The sequence below is a fragment of the Arabidopsis lyrata genome (assembly GCF_000004255.2).
Source record: "Arabidopsis lyrata subsp. lyrata unplaced genomic scaffold ARALYscaffold_4, whole genome shotgun sequence".
Classification (NCBI taxonomy): Eukaryota; Viridiplantae; Streptophyta; class Magnoliopsida; order Brassicales; family Brassicaceae; genus Arabidopsis; species Arabidopsis lyrata.
Window position 1 is genome coordinate 13,531,770 of NW_003302552.1, and position 26,380 is coordinate 13,558,149.

The following is a 26,380-nucleotide window of genomic DNA, read 5'->3' on the forward strand; positions in this document are numbered from 1 at the left end:
ATATGTCATGAGAAAAACTATTTATATAGTATTCACTTCACAAAAATATTGAAGGAATGACCTATCAATTTTCAACATTGCTACATTGATAGAAAAAATTATCATTATGAAACCTAGAAAGGAGATTGTCAAAGATATTATTTGTTATATAGATACCATGAGAACAATATTCAACAAGTAGTACTTATCTCACAATAAATTCATTGTCAAAATTTAGAATTGGTGTTCTATCAACACTTAGGTAAGATAAGTTTCTTTTATAACATACATAATTTAAGTAAAATAAAAAATTTAGCATGTGTTTTGATAGACTAGAAAATAATTTAGAATTGCATCTAGAATAGTTTGTAATTAAAAATCCAAAATAGACTTTTTAAATTTTGTCGAAAAATAAAATAACAGAAGTTTTTTGTTTTTTTATGATTAACAATGATTAGATGAAAGTTTTCTATAAAATACGTAATTTAAATTTACATTCATCTCTTGACCAAAAAAATACATATATATATATATACATATATATATATATATACATATATATATATATATATATATACATATATATATATATATATATATATATACATGAATTAAAAAATCCACGCATCGCGTGGGCAACCTTCTAGTATGAAATAAAGTCAAGTGATCCTAATGAAACATGATATTTATTAATCACAGAAAGTAGCAAGAAGCATCAATCCAGCAAGAAGCATCAATCAAGAATTAGCATGCACCTCGATTTCATGCTTAGTTTGAGGTGCAAAAGTTGTATTAGTTGACACCCCAGCAACAATGTATCGACATGCTCTTTGTTTGTCGAAGAATTTCTGCAGATAGTGTTTTTTGTCGAGTAGATTGGAGATGTCAAATCTTGTTTCCTCTAAGACCTGTGTTACACAAAGAAGATCAAGAATGTGTCAATGTGTCTCAATAAAAAGTGATGAAATTTAAAGAACATACCTCACGTATTGCGCACATATAGTCTTCCTTATCCTCATAGTCCTTCTTCCCCCGGGGAAAGGTCCAGGAAGGTCCTTTATACCTCTTCACCAACAAAACTTTTTCAAAATCCTCGTCTAGTATGATTGCTCCACTCACTGGCAGTGATCGTTTGTGGGAAGTAAAAAGCTTCACTATATCCGCCGGATTCTTTGCATGACGTCTCAAACGATCGCATCTGTTGAGTACTAAGATATGGTCAAGGGAAAAGAAGAATAATCACACAGCAAAGGAGCCATCTAAAGGCAACAGAACTTTGTCAAAAAAATCCAACACCATCCACATTGATGTTCTCAGTGAATGAAAGGAATAGAATGCAATCCCACTGTTGAAGAGGAACAGAACCTTAAAGACCTACTTTTCCAGCAGTTAGAAAAGACATTGAAGAGGTGAATATAAGATTTATCTTTGGACAATCACTATAAGATAAGTTGATTCAAAACAGTTAAAAAATCAAACAAAGATGATATAAGAATCATAATTTTAAAGCATAAATTATTTATGCATTGTTAAACAAAGATGATATAAAAATCATAATTTTAAAGATGAAAAACAATAATCAGTTTGAAAAAAAATTGTTTAGCCTTTTAGCCCAGGAGGATCAATGATGTCAGACATGCCAACAAACTATTACTTATCCTTCTCTTCAATGAGCTCGTTTCTTTTGGGAAGCACACGACGGCTGAGGCTGACTCGCCACGGTGTGTGGAAATGCTGCTTAAAGGAAGCGGCAGTACAGATTTCAGAAGCAAGTACAGGAATCTTATTCTGTTTGTTTTCTTCACTGATCATCACCACTGTAGAGGCTACCAACCTTCCTGAAGATCATACACTACAATTTGGGGTTTTCTTCATGTTGCTACTCCTTCTCCTGTTCTGTTTGTTGTCGAAAATATATTATTTTGTCATCATTTAAAGACCCTATGTACATCTATCATACATCTAACTATCATTTTTGGGCATTATAATTTGAAGGAGTAAAAACAGTTATATATTGGAGTAGATATTCATCACAAATAGCAAACTATTCTCTATAAATTTTCATATTTGGTTTTAAAGGGAATGGCAAGAGTTTGTAAAGCTTAGTAAGTGGTCAACATGATTATTGATGACATTCGTTTTTAGATTCTCAAACTGCATGAAGTATCTTCGATCTCATCAAAAGAATGAACATACATATTTTTTGATTATATATATATATATATATATATATATATATATATATATATATATATATATATTTATTTATTTTAATAATTTCTTTGCATAATGAAATAGATGGTTAAAATATATTGCCACTTCATATAATTTGATAAGATATATTTTAATTGAACCATATAAAATAGTATATGGTCACGTTACCTCGTGTATTATGTTATAGGTCAGACATTGTCGATCTAAATGATGTAAAAACAAAATTATCATTACTATTTCAAAACTTCTATATTTAAAAAAAATATCACTTCAAAACCTAAAAAATAAACTATTGAAGACAAAATTCAAAAACCATTTAGGAGATTTTTTCATATATGCCATGAGAAAAACTATTTATATAGTACTCACTTCACAAAAATATTGAAGGAATGACCTATCAATTTTCAACATTGCTACATTGATAGGAAAATATTATCATTATTAAACCTACAAAGAAGATTGTCAAAGATATTATTTGTTATATATATACCATGAAAACAATATTCAACAAGTAGTACTTATCTCACAATAAATTCATTGTCAAAATTTAGAATTAGTGTTCTATCAACACTTAGGTAAGAGAAGTTTTTTTTATAACATACATAATTTAACTAAAATAAAAAATTTAGCATGTGTTTTGATAGACTAGAAAATACTTAGAAATGCATTGAGAAGATTTTATTTTTTTGGTAAAATTTAGAATTGCATCTAGAATAGTTTGTAATTAAAAATCCAAGATAGACTTTTTAAATTTTGTGAAAAAATAAAATAACAGAAGTTTTTGTTTTTCTTATGATTAACAATGATTAGATGAAAGTTTTCCATAAAATACGTAATTTAAATATACATTCATCTCTTGACCAAAAAAATATATATATACATGAATTAAAAAATCTACCCATCGCGTGGGCAACCTTCTAGTATATTTATATATATATATATATATATATATGAGAGCTTGCATTTTCCCTACTAGCCCAAAGTTCGTTCCTACACAAGAGTTATATCAAACATCCAAGTGGATAACCTTGAAAAAAATGGAAAAAAGTTGGAAGACAAACTCCTACATTCTCGTGTTCATGATCAGTCCAAGAAACAAATGTCGGTGCATGTATACCCAGCAGAGAGATATTCATAAGTGTTGACGGTTGATTGAGTTACATAAACTACAAATAAAAAACAGATTTAAGGTTGAATCTTGGAGCAGGATTTTAGAGAAAAGGTCAAAAGAAATACTGGAAAGTCCAGAAAACGCTATATGTCAGCCTGAAGTTTTTTGCCGAGTTACAGAAACTACGATCTAGCAAATAGAGTTTATCTACTCGCATTGGAGTCTCTCAATTCCCTTGTTTCTTCACGCTAAAGGTACTCAGATTTTGATGTTTGAGTTAGAGAGTCCAACATCGGTGAATTATACATTGATAAAGAGTATCAATGATGGAACCTTCAGAAGAATCTCTCATTGTGATGGTGTAATCATCTGCACTATCTTGTCAGACAACCATCTATTTTTTCGTAAGGTTAAAATACTGGAACTTTCCAAGAATTTTTTACAGCAACATGAAAACATCTTATCTGGAACTTTCCAAGCATTTTTACATCAAGTGAAGTTCCTGATACTGAATGAAGAGGGGGTTATTAACGTTGCTGCTGCAATCGCTTACAAAAAATAGCAAAAGGAATGGTGAAAAGGACCACACAAATCGATCGTAATGCTTATGCCATACACTCAAGTACTTGCGTCTACAAACACAGTTTGGTTCATGTACCGGTGATGAAAATGAGGATTGATATATTTTTTAAATTTTTTAAAACTTTTTTTTGGTAAAAATACTTAGATCTATGTTCATGTCTATTTATGATTAAATATGTAAAATTTGTTTGGTTTATTCACCACGAATACAAATGTTGTGCAAAATGAATGATAAAACTAAAAGCAAGCAACTCATGTGTAATTTCCGAGACATCACAAAAGAGTGCAACGTCAAGTCATTGGGATAGTATGCAAAGATTATAATTCCATCTTCAGCGACATAACTTTTATCTAATATAGTTTTTCACATGAGAATCTCCAAATTTTAAATGCTAGTTATATTTGGATAATCCTAGTTATATCCAAATTCACGACTTCAAGAAGAAGCTATTAGAAGTTTATCACAGTGGGACAATTGCAGTTCTCTATTTAATAAAATTGTGCTTTAGATGTATGGTCAAGACATATTACGGAAAGATGGAGAAAATTTTTCATATATGACATATACTTTTTGACGTAGTGGTAACATGCGGTACAAGGTTTTGAGAATCACTTTTGATTGTTTTTTTTATCAAAAATGTTGATTTCATGGACCAGAGACAAAAATCTATGACATAGACTCAAATTATTATAAATTTATAGATATCATATTGAATTAGAGCGTGTATTGAGTCAAAGTAAAGGTGGTATTAGTAAAAGATAATTCGTATATGTTGGCTACATTAGAAGACAAAATTTAATCAAAGTTTGAAGATTTCAATGGAATCATTTATTTTGCACCTCTTTACTTGGAGTCAAAGTGGAGACTGGATAGTAGGGTAATTATATTTTTGCTTTGAACCATAAAAGCAAGGCTTAGTACATGAACCAAACTCCGAACGTACACACAACTATTTGAAGGACTACAGTATCTATAATGTTCTATCTCTTGTTTGTTAAAAATTGTCTTACATTATCTTTCAACCGTTTCATCATCTGTTACTTCTTCACTAAATATTGTGATGATGTTTTGGTTTACCAAGTAAGTTGGAATCGAAAGAAATATTGTGATGATGTTTTGGGTTATCAAGTGTAACACCCCGGTTTGAAGAATATGGTGGTGCATGCAGAGAGGTTTAAAATAATTGATTTGGCCACCTATGTCACCAAAGTGCACTTATTTTTTCGGTCAACTATCCTAAGAGAACTTCACAGTTAAGCGTGCTTGAGCTGGAGCAATTTAAGGATGGGTGACCTTCCGGTAAGTGATTGTCGGAACTTTGTGAGTGAGGACAAAACACAGGAAAAGATCATGTGGTGATTTGTAGGGTCGGTAAACAAGTCTTTAAAGCCTCCCGGACGTAGCGGACCGACTGTCGGACAGGAGTGGGCCATGGGCCCGAGAGAGGACGTGAGGCCCACTGGTAGAGACGGTTGGGGCATTACACAAGTAAGTTGGAAGCGAAAGATAAGTTGATGTTTTATGACAACTAAAAACAAATTTTCTCTCAAATTTCAACTTCAATTCTCATCGGCCTACAAAGATGGTCCATGGCAAAAAACAAAAATATGGAAGCATAATTCAAAACTAAATTTTGGTCCATCCATGGCAAGTCATTGGACGATGACTTGAAAGGATGATGGAGGATTGATGTCCCTGTGAGTGATGAAAGAAGACTTTATGAACAGAAGAAGAACAAGTGGTTTACCGACTCAAATGAAGAACCACAAAGGAGACAGTGAGGCAGCACATTAAATCCCCCAACTTAGAAGACTATCTCTTGTCAAGAGCCTGTCTCGAAGTATTAGCTAGAGTATAATAAAGGCATGCTTTGGAATGCGCTGCGAGAACCAAACCACTTTGTGCCAAGAGTTAGGCGTTGAAAAAGGGTTTAGCATCTTACATGTATTCGAAGAACAGCACTGAGAGGGTATAGTTCAGTGATGGAGTTACGCCATAAGAAGAAGTCTGGATTAGAAGGTGAATTCGAGAGCAAGTGGGCTGCGTTTGGGAGACAAGAGCGCAGCAAAACCATCCAACTTCTTGACCTCTAAAAATTCGACGTCCATGGAATTTTATTAAAGCCAAAAAGAGAGAAAGACACGTAAACATTAATTAATTCAGAAGCTAGAAGTCGAAGTAGCCCCACTTGTCTTCTGTTCAGTCACTCTCTAGATGTATTCATATAATGGGATCCCAAAACCAATTTGTAGAAGTAGCTAAATAGTTGTGAGTTTTATTAAAATTTGTTCATTATATAACTCAAAAACATATACACACACTCCCTAATTTGAATTTGAGTTATACCATGCCGGTGGTATTAGAAAGCTACGGTAAATATTGATTTATCATAATTTATATGTGTTGTGAAACATCAAACATGCGTCGTCATGTGAATCATATGTGTAAAATAACCTTTTCGGAGAAACCTCACAAAGAATTTGTAAAACTGATGATAAGCCAAATATATATATATATAAAGCTTTTGATTGCACTTCATATAATTTTATAGAAAATATATTTAATTTGTTATTTACAAAATAATTTGGATTATACTTTAGGTTATGTGTTAGTTTATATCAACAACTTTGACTAAATATTAGAATATCATTGTAAATTATCATTTTATCACTAATAATGTTTATTTTACCTCGAATGCACAAAAATACTAAATAAAATTATTATCATAGTTGAACTAAAAACAAAAAAATGCTTGAGATTTCTATGTATGATTATATAAAATAAATTATATATTTTGATATTGTATGAATTGGATAAATATAAATGTAATCCACCGAGAAAACACAAGGAGACCGACCAACACAGGGAACACAAATACATACAAGGGATTGAGAAAGGTGGCAACAGAGGTTACGAATAATACCCCGAACATAAGTGACAAGATATCGATCATAAATCTCATTCCAAGCTTTCTCATGTGAATCGCCATAATAATAAAAAAAAAATCCCCACGCCAAAAGAAATATCATGCTGCATAAATGAAATTGATGATCCATAAAATCTTTATGGGTGTCGGCCTAAGTGCTTCAAACTCTTTTTTTTTTTTCTAAGCCAGAGTGCTTGTTAAGCCACACCACTAAGCTAAGCTTCTTCATCCTTTTTCTCTAGATTTTTGTTAACTTTCATATTTCTATAAACCAAAAAAAAAAAAAATGTCATCTGCTTCTTCTTTCTTATACTACGAGACAAGGTTCATCTCACCTTATGATATCATCACACGAGATCTTCCATCTCGACCACTGAAGCGATGGTCACCGGATCTCTCCGAGATTTGGCTAAGTCACCGCCAAGTCGCTTTCCGATGGAGACAAGCTCCGTTGCCGCTGTTCCAACACGAGCCAGCTCCGCCGCCTTCCCGTCTTCAGAAGAAACCCTAGGAGTCAAGACTCCTCCATATGTGTGCATTTTGCATCTTTTCACTGCCCATCCAAGTCCATCCGCGGTCAAGTCACCATGACTTCATTAAGCTATATGCTTCCACGCTACAAGTGTCGTTCCCTGATCTAAGTTGATCTCGACTTCATGCTTCCACACGACCATTGTCGTTCATGATCAATGATCCTATGGTAAGTCACAAGACTTTCTACGCTAAATGCTTCCTTCAACTTCTTCTAAGCTAAAGGCTTCCTTCCACTTCTTTTAAGCTATACGCTTTCCAACCTTCACAACGTGTTCTCCGCATTTTACGATGTCAATCTTAAGACGCTGCTGTCGTTGTCTACGTACACTCCATACATTAATTATATTATTCTATGTAATCCCTTTAATCATGCTCTTTGATTATGTTATGTGCTTATATATAAGTTGTAACTTTTCATTCAATAATATATAACAACAATACAATTCAATCTTCTCAATTCAATAAATTTAAGTTATACCATGCCGGTGGTATTAGAAAGCTACGGTAAACATTGATTTATCATAATTTATATGTGTTATGAAACATCAAACATGCGTCGTCGTCGTGTGAATCATATGTGTAAAGTAACCTTTTCGGAGAAACCTCACAAAGAATTTGTAAAAGTGATGATAAGCCAAAGATATATATAAGAAAAATCAAGGACAAAAATTTATTTCCCGTGTCTTGTTTCACAAAAAATAAGAAAACAAAACCTGTGAAAAAGGTAAAATATATGTAGAAAATATCCAGCGGGATCAAATTAACATAATCCTAGATTTGGTCCAACAAAAAAAAAAAAAAAAAAATTGGTCTTTAACCTAATCCGGCTATAGTAGAAGGGAAGGGTAAGTTGCACCTGATTCGATTATAAAACCAGCGTTCTTTGGATCGGTCTTAAACTTTATCTCACCAGTGCAGTTGGTGCACTGGATGTGAAACCTAAGGATTTTAATCCCAAGGTACGTCTCGCCAATGACTTGTTCTACACGGCTATTGAATTGGGTGCCGTTAGACATGATATGATCACATGTGTTGCATTGAAGCCTCATCGGAAGGTTTAAGTCGGCTCTGCGTTCTGCCATAGCTTCATTAGTCAGAACTTACACGCAATCGAATGACTGCACACAAAAGAAAAAAAGAAGGTATTTGCTCTGTCTTTCCCTTAGACCTATATTTATAAGAAAAAAAAAACTCCTGGTGATTTCCTTTTGTGGGCCCAATAAATAAATTGGACTTTTTCCTTTTTATATTAGTTTTACATTTATAATTTTTGTGAAAAAGAGGAAAGTTTGGAGAAAGTAATTCTTGTATTAATTAACCGTATACTACTACCATTTATATAATAAGATGCACGCTTTAATTAGGGATATAATCTGACTTCACAATCCTTATCACAAATCCTAAACTTATGTTTAAATAAAAATATAGAATAACAATATTAAAAATCTTTGCTTTCAAATTCTCACAAGTGTTTTGGCGGGAAAGGTTTGAGAATATAATTCAGGATACGTCTAACTAGAAAAACCATTTGAAAAACTATGTCTTTTGTTCTAAGCCAACAAGTTAGAGATGTAAAGACGGTTCCTTAACAGGAGTCAATCCCACAAGAATCCTAGCTTGTGTGAGACCTTTCTTAGAAATTTGTCTAAAAATCTTAATGTGTGGAAGGCCTGAGATTAATGTGTGGCTTCATGTCCATTTGTTCTTGTTTCAATTGCTAAGTGATGTGGGATCATTAAGCTCACAGTTCCCCAATTTTCAGAAAAAATAGTTGGGAACTCTGATCCTTGTATCTAGTTTTGTCTGTAGAGAAGTGAATCAGAGATATCAATATCAGTTCTTGTGTTATGTGATACTATTCTTGGAAATATATTGTCTGAAAGTTTAGTAATTACAAGTAATGTGTTGAGATGTGAATGAGGAAGACTGGAGAATTTTCTTTTTTTCTTGTCTAACTTGTTACCTTCTTGTTGTATCTGGTTTTGTCTGTAGAGATGTCATCGTCAGTTCTTGTGTGTTGTGTGAGAGTTTTTCTTAGAAATTTATATGAAATCTGAAAGTTGTTTAGCAATGAAAATGTGTTGAGATGTGAATGAGGAAGGCCTGAGATTAATCTGTTTCTCATATATTCAAACAGGAAAATTTTAAAATTTCCTCTCTTCTCTTGTTCTATCTAAAGATGTTCTTAAGCAACAATACAAAAGAAACTCTCTTTGGTGTTACTCTGATTCAACCTGAAGACTTCCTACAGAAATCAGAAAGTCAAAAAGACCAAGAAGAAGAATAAGAAGTGAAGAACCTCATATATTTTTGATATTTAACAAGCAGTTATTGAATATGTCATTTTATCTCATTTGACTGCAAAGAATCATGACTCCGAAGGAAAGATTGAAAGAGATTCATATAAACTGTGGCCAACAAAGCCATTTTAGAAAAAGTCTAAACTCTCTGACAGACTCAAAAGGAACCTGAAAGTAACTCTTCTCACTTGGTATATATACCACAAGGAATCAAGTACTGTATCAAACAATGGCAACATCAGATAACAAGAATTACACACTCTTCAAGAAACTTTTATCATGTGTGACATCAATAGACAATAAGGCTTCCCAAGTCTGATTCGAAAAGATAAATCAAGCTGCTAAAAAAGAAAGCTATGAATCAACTAGCCAACAATGATTCACAAAGCAGATCATTCTAAAACGATTCTGTAGGTAGGTGAACAAGCAAGTAAGTATGTTGTAGCAATGAATCACAAGAGCAAAGGAAAATTAACCAGTAAACAAAGTAAGGAAAAATACACCAATGTTGAAAGTTTATTGCAACTTTCAATATGATCATAAACAATCTTTCTAATATAGGTCTGAACAGAAACACAGAGAAGAAGATATTACCTTATTAGCCCACTGAAACTTTGACTTGCCAAGCAATAATACCTCTCTTCCTTCCCGACAGAACCTCCTTTCTGTTGATAACCTGCATCAGAATTGTCAACTTGACAAATCTTTATTCATTTTTTTCAAATCACAAACTACATCTTGATTAATATGTGTCTTATACATCCGATTTGCAGACAAGCCATAAAACTCCAATCCAGTTTACTATTCATAAACTGTAAAATCACTATATATCTATGGACAATTACTATATATCACTATATATGTAGACTTCTTTTCTCCTTCTTCTCTTCTCTAAACTCTGTTCCTTCTTCTCAATCTCCTTCTACTACTCCCTTTCTCCTATTTTTCTGTAAAACAAGATTCAGAATTAGTTACACAATTGAAGAAGATAAATCCAATTTTAAAGGGAAAGTTAGTCTCACCTCATACTCATAGGAACGGGAAGAAGACTTGGTAAGTATAAGCAGTTGAGCGAAGGGGTTTTGTGTTTATACGTTTCAATGTAAATTTGTTGAATCCCATCTTGGGCAATGATTAATACCTTGATATGAGCAGTTCCTTCTTCAACTAATTCTTCACAGAACATGACTATCTTCTTCTCGGTTATAAAGAAACTTGGAACAGGATATAAGATCTGCTGATTATGTCCTGTCCCCAAACTATCGATCGATCCTGAACAATAATCCCATTCCAAACATCAATACTGAGATCTTGATGTCGTTGGCATAGCAGCGAAAGACCTTCTCTTCTAAAGGAAGATAAAACCAATGTCTTTGTGCCTTTGACTTGTTGTAATGGAAGTTTAAGTGGCTTGAAAAGTTGTAACTTTGGACAAAGAGTTTTCCATCCGAAGAAGCAATCCAGTATGAATTTCCACCAACCGAGACTATCATTGGTGGTTGTCTAGCGCACTCCCAATTATCTGAACGTCTCCAACGGTTTGTTTCCATCTCAAAGATCTCAGCCACTGCCTCATAAAAGTCACAGTCACAGTCATAAGCCCCAAAATTAAATCTCAGAACTTTGTATTCATTCTTACTGTCATGTCCTAGACAAAAAAAATCGTACACGGACAGATTCGATCCATCGGGTTTGACTACCGTTGAAAACCACTATTCTACATGATATTGTGCTGCAGAGAATCAATCCATCGCACTGCACCATGCTTTTAATCACCTCATCACTACCAAAATCACGGATTTGGAAAGCTCCAGACTTCACCACCCATATCTCAGACTTCCTTGAATGAAGAAACTGATATTGACTGTTTACCAATTGTTTGTAGATAAAATCTACGTCCACTGAAAAGAGAGCCCCATTCTTTGCAGGTTAAGTTGAAGCGCGCAAGAGATTTGACTGGAAGCTTGAGGAGAATTTCCTCAACCAGATCATATGGTAGATTGGCTGCAAGTTTTGGTAACCTCTTGTCTCTGTTTGCTGCACGTGTTTTGTCAACAATATTATCCATCTGTTCATCGCCCATTTGCTGATTTCTTAGACTCTGTAAGAATCACACAAAAACGATTAGAGAATAATCATTGGTTTAGAGTTAAACATGGCCAAGAAAAATCAATGATCAAGTGACAAAACCAAAAAACATCTCTAATTCGAAAGAGATACAGCCTTTTTCTCTCTACCTAAAGCTTCCAGTTTCCAAGTTCCTTTTACTAGCAGCTGATTGCTTCTCAAGATCAACTATGTCTTCAAATAACAAAAAAGTAATGCCAAGTCCAAATTGAGATTTGAGAGATTCAAGAATTTAGGCTTGTGATTAAGAAAACAGATAAAGCCAAGCCAAAAGACATTCATTATTGAATGTTAACTAACTCCTTATGTAAAACTATGATCCACATTGCCTGCTCCTATTTTGAGCCAAAATTTTAGCAAACACAGTTCAAGTAAACAAGCAAGACCATAGTAAGAAAGTGCAGGGTAAGAGATAAATTATACTACTACAATTTATATAATAAGATGCACGCTTTAATTAGGATATAATCTGACTACACAATCCTTATCACAAATCCTAAACTTAAAACTAAATAAAAATACATATTATTCTGAAAGTTAAATTTTTTTTTTTTAAAATAGAAATTTGCTAATCATATCCCAATTCAAAGCTCTAGTCTATTAAAAGTTTAGGTCGTAAGAACATTCACTTTTTTTTATTTGAAGTAATGGTTAGGAAAAACAAAATTGTTATGGAGGATGGATCAAATTGGAGCATGGGACAGAGACAAAATTGTTCTGTTTAGGCAGAGTAGTTTTGAGAAGAAGCAGACAAAATTCTCCAACATTGGATGAACAGCTAAATGAGAATAAGTTTACTGATTAATCAGAAACAACAGAGAAATGAGCTTCTTTTCCAGCAATCTGTTATGAATTACAAAATTCTTCATGAATTGACTCGTCAAGGATCTTGACTAGAGATTATGAAGATACTTGCAGGCAAAGAATCACTGAAATCATACAGTAAAGAAACACTGAAATCATTACAGTAAATGAAATAAAACATGGAACCAAAGGTGTAGTTAAATTGTTTTGTCTTCTTAATCAAGCCGATCTGATTCTCTCTGCCATATTGTTCATGTGTTCAATATGTTTCTCTCTTGGAGGAATACAATCAACAACGATCTCAACCTCCTTCAGCTTCTTCACCCATTTGTTGTATTCTGGAAACTTTTTCTCTGCAATCATCTCCACTCCCATTCCTTCCCAAGCCCTCTCCAAACAAAACGGGATCATACTTCCGGCGACAAAGTCCAAGAATCCGACTGTCTTGCCGCCAAAGTAATCTTTTCCGGCGAGTTCTTTTTCGAGACTCATAATCAATTCTCTTGTCTGCTCGATCAGAACCTCTCTTCCTTTCTCTGTTTTGGCCAGTGAGGTAAACCCGACATTTACTATCTACAATATTAGAGACAATTAACACTGTTTAGTAAAGCATTAAAAATGATAAGTAGCATTGATTAATCCGCTAATCTGATTAATATAGAGTTCTTGACTTCAACTGTTTAAAGTATTGAACTCTTAGAAAGCTGGTTAACACATGCGAAATAGATTAATGATCAAATTCAGTTTTATTTATTATTTCTTGATCTACGATTGATTAACTAAATTCCACAATTCATAATCACAGCAAGATTTTTCAGATGATAAAAAAGAAAAAAAAAACAAAAAAAGAAGAAATTAGTAAAAATGACTACTTCCATATACTAAATGATTAAAAAAGATTGAAAGTAAATAAGAGAATGTACCTGTTCATCAACGAGTTTTGCTAAGACTCGAGCCTTGGATCTTTGGAAAGGATCCTGAGGAAGAATGGGATTGTGTTTCCAAGTCTCATCGATGTATTCGAGGATCACAAGCGACTCGATAATGGTTTTACCATTGTGAACAAGAACAGGGATCTTCTTGTGAATAGGGCTTAGAGCAAGAAGCAAAGAGCTCTTATTGTCCAGATCTTCCTCCAAGTATTCGTACGGTACGCCTTTGAGTTTGAGAGCCATCTCGATCCGACGGCTGAAAGGGCTTGCCCATGTTCCTAAAAGCTTCACTTCCTCATTTTTGCTCATTAGATCTTCTTTCTTTCTTCTTCTTCTCCTTAGATGGTTTTTTAGAATCCTGAATTTGCTCACTTTCTATTTATAGCCTTAGGGTTTCGATGGGTTAAATGTCGCTGTGGCAAAAACGACGATTTATCAACCTTTTTGCCGGCCATTGGACAATGAGATGTGAAATATGAATATTAATATAGATGCAATGACATGTATCACGTTCATTTTATGACATTTGATTATAATAATAAAACTTTAGGACATTGATTCCATACGCGTTGGTAATGGGAGGCATGCGGTTCATCTTTCTCCTTGTCAAGTGTGAGTCATATTTGAGCATGATTAACGGGATATCTAAGTAGAGATCCAAAGTTTTTGTGTCCAAAAATTTAATTATAAAATGCCATAAAACAATAGACGCGAGTCCAAAGATGAATATTTAGAAATGTTTTAGACTCGCATACGTGTCAGTTTCTTATTGGTAGAAGCTTTTGTATACACAAACAATTTGACATATTTTATCAAAAATTTAAACTTTTAGACCTTCTATATTTGGATCCCATCATTGAACAATTTTAACAATAAATCTCTTTCAAGTGTTTAAATTGTAGATTTTCCATTATATAAATTATAAAACTTGTTTGGATCTCTATTTTTGGACTCATTGTTAATTGTCCAATTTTCAAATGTATTAAAATAAAATTATTGATCTCGTATTCGAATCCCTTTATGTAGTGCTATGTTTTTTTCTTTTTTTGAACACCCGTTCTATTTTTTCTTACTAATTTTTACTCTTATATAAACTTAGTGGGTTGTTTTAAGTTCTGAGGAATATTTTGATATGTTCAACGGTTTCCAATTTGTAATGTGAACGATGTGGAGCCCAACAAGACCAGCTCGTCACCCATTTTTTTTCGGCTCTCAAAAGGAACGCCATATGCATTTTTTTAGCATGCGTGAACTCAATATTCAAGACAAATAAAATATCATGTTTTATGGATTTGTAATTGCCTTTATATTCGTTTTAAGGGCGTACATAAAATTGTTATTCTTATATTTTTGTGGGTGGACATCTTAATGAAAAACACTCATCTTTGAATAATTCTACCAAATTTTTCTTTCTTAAATAAAATCTATACAAACTTTAAGATAAATTTATGATAATTTTTAATCAAATTTGTTGAAAATTTCATTTTGAATCGAATTTAACTTGTAACGATTTGCTACGAATAATTGTAAATTTTTTAATAAAACTTTGCCGCGGAATTATAAGATAGGATTCATTGTCTAAGGCTTTAGTTGGAACAAGATAAAATAACAACCTCGAGAGGACCAAATAATGACTTGAGAAAGGATGATAAACCTTGCCATCGCAACCACATAACAAAAGCTATTTTAAAAAGAAATCTATATTTACAAGCAAAAATAGCTTACAAACATTGATGCATTAAAGTAAATTAAAACACTGGATCAAGGACTAATGATTTGCCTTTCTTAGTTAAGGCAATCTGATTCTCTCTGTCATATATTCATGTGTTGTTTAAGAAAACTGATTTTTGGAATTATTTTAAAGAATCTGTTTATTGTTCTTCAATTTCAAAAGAGTTTCTAAGTTTTTAATACACTTTCTTGTGAAGGTTTAGGGATTTGTAACCACATTTTTCGAGTTTTTAAGATGGACATGAGCTGATATCTTTAAATTTGTTATGATTTATGTAATTTCATGTCTTATTCAGAAGATTGTCCTTTCTTTTTTATTTATAGGAAAAATATCACATTTATAGATAAGTTTTTGCCTAAAATTTTGTCATAAAATCCATTTTAAATTTCTATTAGAAAGTTTTCTTTTTTTTTGAATGAATGTTAAATTTATTCAATCCAAAAAAACCATGGTACAACTAAAATATGCATCCTTAATTATATTGAATTTTTTTGAAAATTTTTAAACGGAAATGATAAGATAAGATTGTCACAAACATATGTTATCATGTTCTTGGGGGTGAGGGACAAAAGTCTTTCGTATCTTCCCGAAGTTCTAAAAAATTGGGTTCTGTAGCCTTGATAACTACTCGTGCTTGTGTGGAATACTACTCAGGTACAAATTTCCCAACAGTTCTCTGTTTTGTTTTCAATTTTATCTCTCTTCTTAGTTAGTCTCAAATTTTTTTTTTTTTTTCTTTCATTATTACTCTCATCTGGATTCTTTTTAACTCTTGTAATATATCTCCTAAAAAATATTTAAATAGCCAACCATTCAAGATATAAAAAAATTGCTAACCATTCATAATATTAATATACTTTTGAATTTTGTAAGAAATATGATATCAAATCTAAAAAGTATTAGTTTCAAAATCTCGAGTAAATCATGTCATATTTCAATTAATTGATGTATAGTAGTTTCAGCTTTTAAAAAATTCTGTCTAACTATATTTTTAATAACATAAATAAATATTCAAATTATAAACTGATTTTGTATAAAAAATAAATGTCAGTTGTTAGTGTATTTAAAATTAAAAATGTAAGAATAGAAATGTCACGTTTTAATAAAATTGGTTTAGGCTTTGAAACAAATAGAACATGCCGTAGATGTAAGTTAGGGTAAAACTCCGTAGAGATCTTATTCATTTAGGAGAACTATATATATGATACAAATGAATGTTCTAGAGAGTATCTAGGTATATAAGGAATATTTACATTATTCGATATATGTACTCTAACACTCCCCCGCAGTCGAAGCGTCGGAGGAGCGGACGGTGAGACTGTCCCGGAAGCAAATTGTCGAGACGAGGGAACATGGAGAACACGTACTTGACCAATAGCAACCTTTTTCCCGGACAAAGTGAATATCGATTTCAACATGTTTGGTTCGTTGGTGTAGCACATGATTAGACGAGAGGTAGATTGCGCTAACATTATCACAATACACAATCGTTGCCCGTGGCACTGGTATCTTCAGTTCAAACAGCAATGTGCGGAGCCAAGTAGCTTCAGAAACTGCATTTGCAACACCACGATACTCGGCCTCGGCACTAGAACGAGAGATTGTGTGTTGCCGCTTAGAGGACCAAGATACCAAGTTACCACCAAGATAAACGCAATAGCCTGATGTTGAACGTCGTATGCAGGGACAACCGGCCCAGTCCGCATCGGAGTAAGTAGTGAGTTCAAACGATGTGGGTTTGGTCATGTGAATACCGTGAGAAATAGTACCTTTGATGTAGCGAAGAATTATCTTTAATGCATTTAAGTGTGCTTCCCGTGGATCATGCATAAAGAGACAGATCTGTTGAACCGCAAACGAGATGTCCGGACGTGTGAAGGTTAAGTATTGTAGAGCACCAGCGAGACTTCTATAGAAAGTAGGGTCAGCGACGGGAGGACTTCCATCAGCAGCAAGTTTCTGTTTCATGTCAACAGGGGTGAGACACGGGTTACAATTCGTCATATTGGCGCGATGGAGAATGTCGGCAGCATAGTTGTGTTGATGGAGAAACAGACTAGACTTGTCCCGTTGAACAGTGATGCCGAGAAAGTGATGGAGCGGTCCCTGATCTGACATTTCGAACTCCAAACTTAAGCTCTTAGTGATGCGTTGTAATAGAGCTGGAGAGGACGCAGTGAGAATGATGTCATCGACGTAGAGGAGTAGGTAGGCCAAGTCTGATCCGTTGCAAAGAACAAATAATGAGTTATCCGAAAGGCTTTGCTTGAAACCGAGGCGCCGAGCAAAAGTGGCAAAACGTGTGTTCCACGCGCGAGGTGCCTGCTTTAAGCCATAAAGAGATCGCTCCAAGAGACATACGTGATCGGGTTTAGTCTTATCAATAAAACCTGGAGGTTGATGCATATAGACCGTCTCATCAAGGTCTCCGCGAGCTAGAGCAACATCAAGAACCGTACGGATTGTCGCAGGCTTGACCACTGGGCTAAACGTCTCGTCACAGTCAATGCCGAGTTGCTGGGATTTGCCATTTGCAACAAGACGCGCTTTGTAGCGACTTAGAATTCCATCTGCATTAAATTTATGCTTAAAAAGCCACATAGAACGCACAATGTTAGTATTCTTTGGGCGTGGCACAAGAACCCACGTTCTGCTTTTAATAGGAGCATCATGTTCCACATTCATGGAATTATTCCAAAAGGGATCCTTAGCCGCCTGAATATGAGACAAAGGTAATGGAGAAATTTTAAGATCAGTATGGAGACATAAGCGGATGCATGGTTTGACAATACCACTTTTTGCTCGAGTCACCATAGGATGTGCGTTTTGTGGAGGTGAGAGAGGAGGAGAAGGAGGAGGGAGAGGAGTCGGAGATGGTGGAGGAGATGGTGGAGGAGATGGTGGAGGAGATGGTGGAGTTGGATCCGGAGAAGACGATGTATGAGGAATTGAGGAGGAAACAAAGACGGAGGCTCGGTGTTTGAGGTGGGAACGACTGAGAAAGGAAACACCGTCTCATCAAAGACTACATGGCGAGAGAGTATGACACGTCTTGTTTTGATGTCGAGGCAACGATAACCACGGTGATCGCTTGGGTACCCGAGAAAAACACATGGAGTGGAGCGGTGAGTAAGTTTATGTTAAGATGTAGGCAGTAGATTAGGGTAGCAAAGACACCCAAACGTGCGGAGGTGATGATATGTTGGCGCCTTCTCGAACAGTCTAGCATAAGGAACGGCATTGTGAATGGCCGTCGAGGGAAGAATATTGAGTAGATGAGTTGTTGTATGAAGAGCTTCAGCCCAATATTCAGCAGGAATGGCCGCTTGGAAAAGTAAGGTGCGAACCATGTTGTTAATTGTGCGTAGCATCCTCTCAGCTCGTCCGTTTTGTTGGGATGTATGCGGGCAGGAGAAGCGAAAAACCGTCCTTGTCGAGGCCAAATGTTCTTTAAACGCTCGATTGTCATACTCTCTGTCATTATCGCATTGTAGTGATTTGAATTGACGATTAAATTGTGTCTGCACATAGGTAGAAAAATTGATATATTTTACCAAGGTATCACTTTTACGATGGAGAGGATAAGCCCATACAAAATGTGAATATTGATCGAGAAAGATAAGATAATATTTGAGACCACTAATACTCGGAACTGGAGATGTCCAAATGTCAGAATGCACGATTTCAAAAAGACTAGAAGCTATAGTATTTGAATTAAAAAATGGGAGACGAGTATGTTTTCCAAGCTGACATGCTTGACACAATGATGTCAAGTCGGTCTTTGGAACAGAAATAGAAAGAGATGATAATAAATGAGATAAAAGAGTAGAGCTTGGATGACCAAGACGACGATGCCAAATAAAGCTATCCGATGTTGTAGCAGCAAGAGCGTGATGAGAAGAAGGATATGAAGATGGTGTGACGGAGTAGAGGGGTCCCGAGCTGTCACATCGGAGGAGTTTGTTCCGGGTTTTGAGATCCTTAACAGAAAAACCAAAAGGATCAAATTCAATGGTACACCAATTGTCAGTGACAAATTTTCGTACCGAGACAAGATTTTTAACGATAGCAGGACAAACCAAGACATTACGAAGAGAGAAAGAACGAGAAGGATATGAGAGAGTACCATGACCAATTGTCTCAACAGGGGCTAGGGATCCGTTACCAACGGTAACAAGTGGCATGGTGCTAGTATTAAAAGTAGATTGTAGATTACCTATGTTGGAGGTAATGTGACTTGTTGCGGCAGAGTCCATGTACCAATTGGGGTCTGGTTCCTGCAAGGTCATCGTGTTAAACGCGTGGATGAGGCCAGGAGGAAGTTGTGACATGGGCGCTGACGGTGTTGGATACGGGTACACATTAGCCATATGTGCTGCGTGAGTGGGCTGAGACGGATGTGGACCGAGTATGCCAGGATGAGCCGCATTTGTGGGCTGGAATGGACCTTGACCGAAGGTAGGGTATCCAGTGTGCTGTTGTGGTGGCTGCATAGGGGCATAGAACGGTGGATGTTGCCACTGGTTGTTGTAAGTCCACGGAGATGAAAACTGGTTGTAAGACCAATTGTTGTTGTAGCGTCCTCTGCCTCTGTTACGTCCTCCTCCACGGTTACGTCCTCTGTTGCCACGGCCAGAGTTGTACTTTTGACCAGAGGGACGTTGAGAGCCATCAGATATCGTGTAGAGGATGGTGGAGGAAGATGACGTGTCATGGTGGACATCACTTGGCTTGATCTGTTTGGAGAGGCGGTCTTCTTCCAGCTGGAGCATTGATCGTGTCTCAAGGAAACTTAGGAATGGTGACTTGTGTTTGATGACGTTGATAATGGAGTCAAACTTGTCGGACAAGCCATTCAACATATGCATCACAAGCGCACGGTCAGTGACGGGAAAGTCGATGTTGGCAAGTAGGTCAGCTAGATTCTTCATCTTCTTGCAGTAGTCGTGAACAGAGAGGTCACCAATCACCATCGTACGTAACTCGTTTTCAAGCTGAAGAGCACGCGCCTCCTTGTTGTCAAGAAAGAGAGTTTCAATGGCGAGCCAAAGTTCACGAGCAGTGGAGTTCTTTTTTAGAACAGTGTCGATGATGGATTCAGAGATGGTGCCGTAAATCCACATCTTGACATGGCCATCTCGCTCCTTCCATTCTTTTGCTATCTCTGGAGTTGATTTGGTGGATCCATCAAGGTGGCCTAAGACACCAAAGCTCACACAGTGGGTCTCAAAGAGCTCACGCCACAGGTTGTAGTAAAGGTTGGCCATATCTAGCAAGATTGGTATGTAGGCCTTGATCTGTGTGATGCCGTAGAGTTTTTCGTTGGAAGAGGAAGGAGGAGCCATGGCTGAGAGAGATTCAAAGAGGAAGAGAGGAACAGAGGAGAGAGAAAGTGTTTAGAGAGAAAGAGACGAGAGCGGAGGTGGATCGATCGCTTTAGTTTGGTGGCTAGGGTTTAGCGTGTGATACCATGTAAGTTAGGGTAAAACTCCGTAGAGATCTTATTCATTTAGGAGAACTATATATATGATACAAAGGAATGTTCTAGAGAGTATCTAGGTATATAAGGAATATTTACATTATTTGATATATGTACTCTAACATCTAACAGTAGATAGGATTATCGTAAATCTGTCATATTGTGGGAGATGGGAGACAAATTAAATTCTTCTATGTATATCATATCTTAAAGTTCCAATAAGAAAAGTGTAACGTTCCGACCGGCCGCCACTGCATATAGATTTTATGTCATTTTTCGGTTTGTGGGCCCTATCTCATCTGACGGCAGCCGGAATGTTACTTCCGAAGATTTGAAAGATCTGACTTTGATTATTTGACATACAACTTTTTCTTCGTACATGTGTTTTAAGGATAGATAAAAAAAAGTGATATGATTGCAAATTGGCTAACTGAACAAATTCATTGTCAGAATTGGAACTAAAGAAGAGTCTATTATATACCTGATCTGATCATCGACGAGCCCTAGATCTCTCATAAGGATCCTGAGAATTGGATTGTCTGGCCAAGTCTCGTCGATGTATTCGAAGATTACGTGAGACTCAAGAATGGTTTTACCTATGTGAATCACAACTTAACATGTGTAAAGAATCGAATTCATCCTGTTGCCAAAAAGGAGATACAAAAGCAGTTATAACTTTAACCTTGAGACTTAACTACTGGTACGTGTGGAAAATATTTCAGAAAGTTAGGTGCAAATCCCCCCTTCCAATACCTAACATCATTACTAAATTGCATTTTCTTCTTTCTTTTGAACGAAAAAGTATTGAAATTAAACCATTACAATTTATTTTAGAAGTATATTAATTAAAAGCATAGTAGTATATGATATATCTAAATAGTGGCAATATGAGTAAAGTTTCTCAGACTAATCTTTGTTGTAAAACAGAATAAATAAATTCTAAGATAAATATTGCGTGTCCACATAAAAAAATTTCACACTATATTTTTGTAGGTGTTGTTTTAGTTTGACCATGCAAAACTTGTTTTAATATTCCTCATGCATAAAACTCAGTCACTAATAAGTTTTCAAAGTTTGGCTGACATCATGACATGAGCAAGAAGGTGGAAAAATGTTTCAACCAGCTCACTCACTAATTTAGTTTAATTTTATTAATGATACGAAACGTAACTGATATATTTAATATTTTTTGTATCCGTCACTCGTTTTATTTATTCCAAATTAACATATTTTAAAAACTAAACTCATTTTCGCATAATTCGAAGGAATGATTCCTTCATAAATTAAAATATTTTTGCGACATACGGAAAATGATTGACAAAAGATACTTTATTTATTATTCTAAAAAAAAATTTGCTCAAAAAAAAAAAAGATACATTATTAAAAAAATTATTACAAATTTCTTTTTAAAGTCACGAAATTTTGCGATTGATTGACAACAAAAGATAGCTGTAGTTTCGTTATAAAATTTGCGACGGCAAGTATAAGATAAGATTGTGGCAAATTCTATCATCTTTTGTAGCTGATCAATAGCCAAAGCTTTACTGCGAACAAAATAACATTAATTCTAGAGAGTGACCGTGGGGACCAAATAAGATAACGTGAGAAATGATAATAAAACCTCACTCTCTCAACCACACAACATAAAAGATATTTTTTAAAAGAAATCCTTATTCATTAGAATAAACAACAACATAACCATACAAACATTGCATGATCAAGAACTAAACATGATTTGTTGTCTTAATTAATTAAGAAGATCTCACTCTCTCTGCCATATAGTTCATGTGTTCTACATGTTTCTCTCTTGGTGGAACACAATCTTTCACAATCTCAACCTTCTCCAAATTCTTAACCCATCTCTTGAATTCTGGAAACTTCTCCTCTGTAATCACTTCCAAACCTATTCCTTCCCAACCTCTCTCCAAACAAAACGGAATCAAACTTCCGGCGACAAAGTCCAAGAATCCGACAGTCTTGCCACCGAAGTAATCTTTTCCGACAAGTTCTTTCTCAAGATACATAATCAGTTCTCGTGCCTGCTCGGCTAAAACTTCTCTTCCTTTCTCGTCTGCTCTTGCCATTGATACAAACCCCACATTCATAATCTACAATGTCAGAGACATAATCGCTAATGTTAATAAAAATTTACTTGTTTGATAAACTAACAAAACAAGACCAATTGTTTATTATTTGACATGCAATTTTGAATCAATTCAATTACCTGTTCATCGACGAGTTTAGCAAAGAATCTAGCTTTGGATCTTTCGTAAGGATCTTGAGGGAGAATTGGATTGTGTGGCCAAGTCTCATCGATGTATTCAAGAATCACATGAGACTCAAGAATGGTTTTACCATTGTGGACAAGAACAGGGATTTTCTTGTGAATAGGGTTAAGAGCAAGAAGCAAAGGGCTTTTGTTCTCCAATATTTCTTCCACGTATTCGTACGGTATGCCTTTGAGTTTGAGAGCCATCTCGACCCGACGGCTAAAAGGGCTCGCCCATATTCCCAAAAGCTTCACTTGGTCTTTCTCCGCCATTTGATATCTCTTCTCTTCTCTCTATGTTTTTTTTTTTCTTCTGCTTTTGTGGAGTTATCAGTACTTCGGGCTTAGATTTATAGCCGTATGGTTTTGATGGTCTTGTGATAAAACGACGACGAACTTTGCCGTTTTTTTTTTGTCGGCAGTGATATGTTAATGAGAAGAGTCTAGAAGGCAACAGATGTTGACTTTACAACATATTTATAACGTTCACTTTATAATATTTTTGTTCTCTTTTTTTAATATACGGAGATGTGTCGTAACACATAACTTACCCTTATCCCTAGAGCATGTGTAGCTTGACCCAACATTATTTTTTAGCATTAGGCAAATCATATTTTCAGGGCCCTTTTTAACAAAAGAATAAATTTTGGACCCTTTTATGTAAGGAACTTTTTTAGAGTTTGGCGTGAGCCATGTCCCTCGGTCCCTCCCGCCACCTCTAGAGCCGGATCTACGTTGTGGACGCAGGACGCTAATTATTTTTTTTTTCCTTTATAGTGGTCAATAATAACTCAACTTAAACATGTCAATTAGGACAAATGGCAGAAATCAGGACTGGCCTGACCTTGAAAAATGGATTCGGAGTCTAGATATTGAAGCCTGAACAATTATTTGTTCTTCTCCACCAATTCATGTAACGGGATAGGTACGGACATGCAAAATAATATTAAAAATTAGTACATTGACTTTTTTTTTTTTTTTTTTGGTATCAAGTACGTTAACTTTTATGTTGAAAATTGCATTAAGATATCATACCATATTTGGATTGCTACTGTAGCATGCGATTCGTCGTACTTTTAGAAAGTAATTGTAATGATTTCATCTGTGGAAATGATGTTGTTGAAGAACTATGTTTAAATATCAACAGCGTCAAAACCATTTTGTGTCATTCTTGTTTGTTATCATTGACGCCCAAGAAAACAAACAATTCAGATGAAAATAAAAGAAATTAATACTAGTATGTTATTAAATATTCTTTTCATCTATACTATTAATTGAGAATCATTGTAGAATAAATAACCTCATTAAAGGTAAAGTATTACAATTGATGCCATTAGAAATTTTGAATTTAAAGAGTAAACAATAAAATTCTTTAAAGGGTAAAGTTGGTATTTTGACAGTGTACAAACTCGCGGATCTTGGACTTTCTGGGTTGGATTTTGGGCTAATGGGGGTGGATCCTGGGGTCGATTTTTTCGGTTGGGAATTTAGGAATGTTGTCATTCGACATTTCCTAAAATTAGTACAAAAATTAATGCTTAAACCAAAAATGTTAGTATCAATTACTCTATAAAATAAATAAATAATTAATCAATTAAAACATAGATAATAAGGAAATGATAATCAAATATTTCACCCTAATTATTTGTACTTGCCATAACTACTTGACAAGTAAAAGATTAATTCGAATTTCAAATCAAATCTCATATATTAAGAACTTACTAAAACTACTAAATCAAAACAGTAAACAAAATCTTAAGCATAAAAAACAAATTGAATATTTCCTAAAAAATTATACCAATTACTAAAATTTCAAATCCTAGCAATAATGTTAACCACGTAATTCAAGGTTTGTATACTTGAAAAAGTTAATTTCAATCATTTCTTATAAATTCGCTAATATATATATCTATATATATATATATATATATATATCACTAATTGTATTTAAAATCAATAATAAATAGCTCTAATTCTAAACTCATTTTTTCAAAGTCTTACTAACTTATTTCCTTATTTGTTCCTATCTATTTAATAGTAGTATAATCTACAACCTGATATCAAGGATTATCAAATCATCAACAAAGAAAATCTATATTTCCCAAACAAACGTTTGTATCTACATTTATTAATATAGACATTCTCTTAATATTATACACGGAATCTCAAGAGCATATTCCAATACTGAAACTAAATTTTACGTAACTAGCAAGATTGTATAAGATTTATTGTTTTAAAACCTAGAAAATTATTTATGAATTCGCCGACTTCTTTTTAGTATAAATATTGTAGTGATCTATATCATTTCCAATTCACCGAAACCTCTTAAATCTCTTTTATTCCAAAACCGAAACATACACACAAAAGAGAGAAAATATTGAGTGACTACAAAGTGTCAAAGATAAAATGTAAACCAGAAAAACAACTTCTCTACTTTTTTGTTTTGTTTATTATTCACAATGTAATTCTGGTATATGGTTTTTTTTTTTTTTTTTTTGTATGAACATATGGTTCTTCTTATTCCAGGTTAGATGGAAACATGAATGTTAAGAGAAGCGTGTGATGGTGTGTATCAAAAGTTGTTGGAACTTTGCATCCATTTTCGTTTGAACTTTCTTAAAAATCTTATGCTTTTGTTTTGTCTTTACTATTTTCCTGACATGATACATATTTATTGTGTGTAACTAGATTTTAACCCGCGGTACACCGCGGGTCTATAATTTTATTAAATAATAATAATTTTTTTTTTTAAGATGATCTATAGATATATGCTATTGTTTTATTTGATTTAAATGTATGGTACACTGTATGACGATTTTTATAACAAAAGATTTAAAATTTGAAGTTTTATTTGTTTTGTTAATATTATTTGTTTAGTTTTGTTTAGTGTTTAAGATTGTATAGTTATATTTTGATTGTTAATTATAGAATTTTACCCGTAGTATATCATACTGTATTAATATCGACCACAAACTCGTCCGCAACCATATAACTCTGTCCCGTCCAATCTACATCATTTTGTCATTTTCCAATAAAATTCAAAGATTTCTAATATTTGAAACTTCATTTAATATCGACCCAAAATTCATAATAGTATTTTGATTGTTATATCTAGGATTTCACCCGTAATATATCGTCCCGTATCTTTTGTAAATATTTATAATGTTTAAATTTCTTATAAATTATTATTAAATTCAACTATTTAATATTTGAAACTTTATAAAATTCCTAATATTATAAATATTTACAACGTTTTATAAAATTAAACTTTTTAAAAAGTTTAATTAAAATTTAATATTTTACTTTTAATAAAGTTTAATAGATTAAATTAAGAACTTATATTTAAAATGTTTTCTTTGGAAACTTTAATAGATTAAATTAAGAACTTAT

The 26,380-nt window shown here is 34.2% G+C and overlaps 5 protein-coding genes across 8 annotated transcripts in view; all 5 read right to left on the reverse strand.

Annotated features, from left to right (window-relative positions):
• Positions 1-7,898: 7,898 nt before the first annotated feature.
• Positions 7,899-8,502, reverse strand: LOC9317111 (coiled-coil domain-containing protein 94 homolog). Its single transcript, XM_021029782.1, has one exon. It carries the CDS (start codon positions 8,427-8,429, stop codon positions 8,175-8,177), a length of 255 nt encoding a protein of 84 aa, XP_020885441.1. The 5' UTR covers positions 8,430-8,502; the 3' UTR covers positions 7,899-8,174.
• A 4,073-nt stretch (positions 8,503-12,575) lies between these two features.
• LOC9317113 (glutathione S-transferase U6) lies at positions 12,576-13,968 on the reverse strand. Its single transcript, XM_021030071.1, has 2 exons — positions 13,502-13,968; positions 12,576-13,151 (listed from the first exon to the last, which is right to left on the reverse strand). The coding sequence occupies exons 1-2, from the start codon at positions 13,817-13,819 to the stop codon at positions 12,798-12,800; spliced, it is 672 nt and encodes a 223-aa protein (XP_020885730.1). The 5' UTR covers positions 13,820-13,968; the 3' UTR covers positions 12,576-12,797.
• Positions 13,969-19,096: 5,128 nt separating this feature from the next.
• LOC110228946 lies at positions 19,097-20,839 on the reverse strand. Of its 2 annotated transcripts, none has more exons than XM_021027381.1 (2): positions 19,459-20,839; positions 19,097-19,222 (listed from the first exon to the last, which is right to left on the reverse strand). In XM_021027381.1, the coding sequence occupies exons 1-2, from the start codon at positions 20,585-20,587 to the stop codon at positions 19,188-19,190; spliced, it is 1,164 nt and encodes a 387-aa protein (XP_020883040.1). In that variant the 5' UTR covers positions 20,588-20,839; the 3' UTR covers positions 19,097-19,187. The 2 variants fall into 2 exon arrangements, with proteins under 2 accessions (XP_020883040.1, XP_020883039.1); XM_021027380.1 differs by having other exon boundaries at positions 19,369-20,839.
• A 1,422-nt stretch (positions 20,840-22,261) lies between these two features.
• On the reverse strand, positions 22,262-23,305 carry LOC9317114 (glutathione S-transferase U5). Its single transcript, XM_021028345.1, has 2 exons — positions 22,946-23,305; positions 22,262-22,829 (listed from the first exon to the last, which is right to left on the reverse strand). The coding sequence occupies exons 1-2, from the start codon at positions 23,261-23,263 to the stop codon at positions 22,473-22,475; spliced, it is 675 nt and encodes a 224-aa protein (XP_020884004.1). The 5' UTR covers positions 23,264-23,305; the 3' UTR covers positions 22,262-22,472.
• Positions 23,290-26,380, reverse strand: part of LOC9317115 — a 6,730-nt gene continuing 3,639 nt past the window's right edge. For 2 of the 3 annotated variants that reach the window (XM_021028347.1, XM_021028348.1), the window contains exon 4: positions 24,099-24,503. In XM_021028347.1, coding sequence (XP_020884006.1) covers positions 24,272-24,503 — 232 coding nt within the window. In that variant the 3' untranslated portion in view covers positions 24,099-24,271. The other variant, XM_021028349.1, reaches the window with a different exon arrangement.

Coding starts and splice junctions, on each gene's coding strand:
- LOC9317111 (XM_021029782.1), bottom strand. CDS start 8,429: ATGGCAGAACGCAGAGCCGACTTAAACCTTCCGATGAGGCTTCAATGC.
- LOC9317113 (XM_021030071.1), bottom strand. CDS start 13,819: ATGAGCAAAAATGAGGAAGTGAAGCTTTTAGGAACATGGGCAAGCCCT. Junction 13,152..13,501: donor CAAAACTCGTTGATGAACAG/GTACATTCTCTT, acceptor CTAATATTGTAG/ATAGTAAATGTCGGGTTTAC.
- LOC110228946 (XM_021027380.1), bottom strand. CDS start 20,587: ATGGCTCCTCCTTCCTCTTCCAACGAAAAACTCTACGGCATCACACAG. Junction 19,223..19,368: donor TGTTGAGACAATTGGTCATG/GTACTCTCTCAT, acceptor TTTTCTGTTAAG/GATCTCAAAACCCGGAACAA.
- LOC9317114 (XM_021028345.1), bottom strand. CDS start 23,263: ATGGCGGAGAAAGACCAAGTGAAGCTTTTGGGAATATGGGCGAGCCCT. Junction 22,830..22,945: donor CTAAACTCGTCGATGAACAG/GTAATTGAATTG, acceptor CTGACATTGTAG/ATTATGAATGTGGGGTTTGT.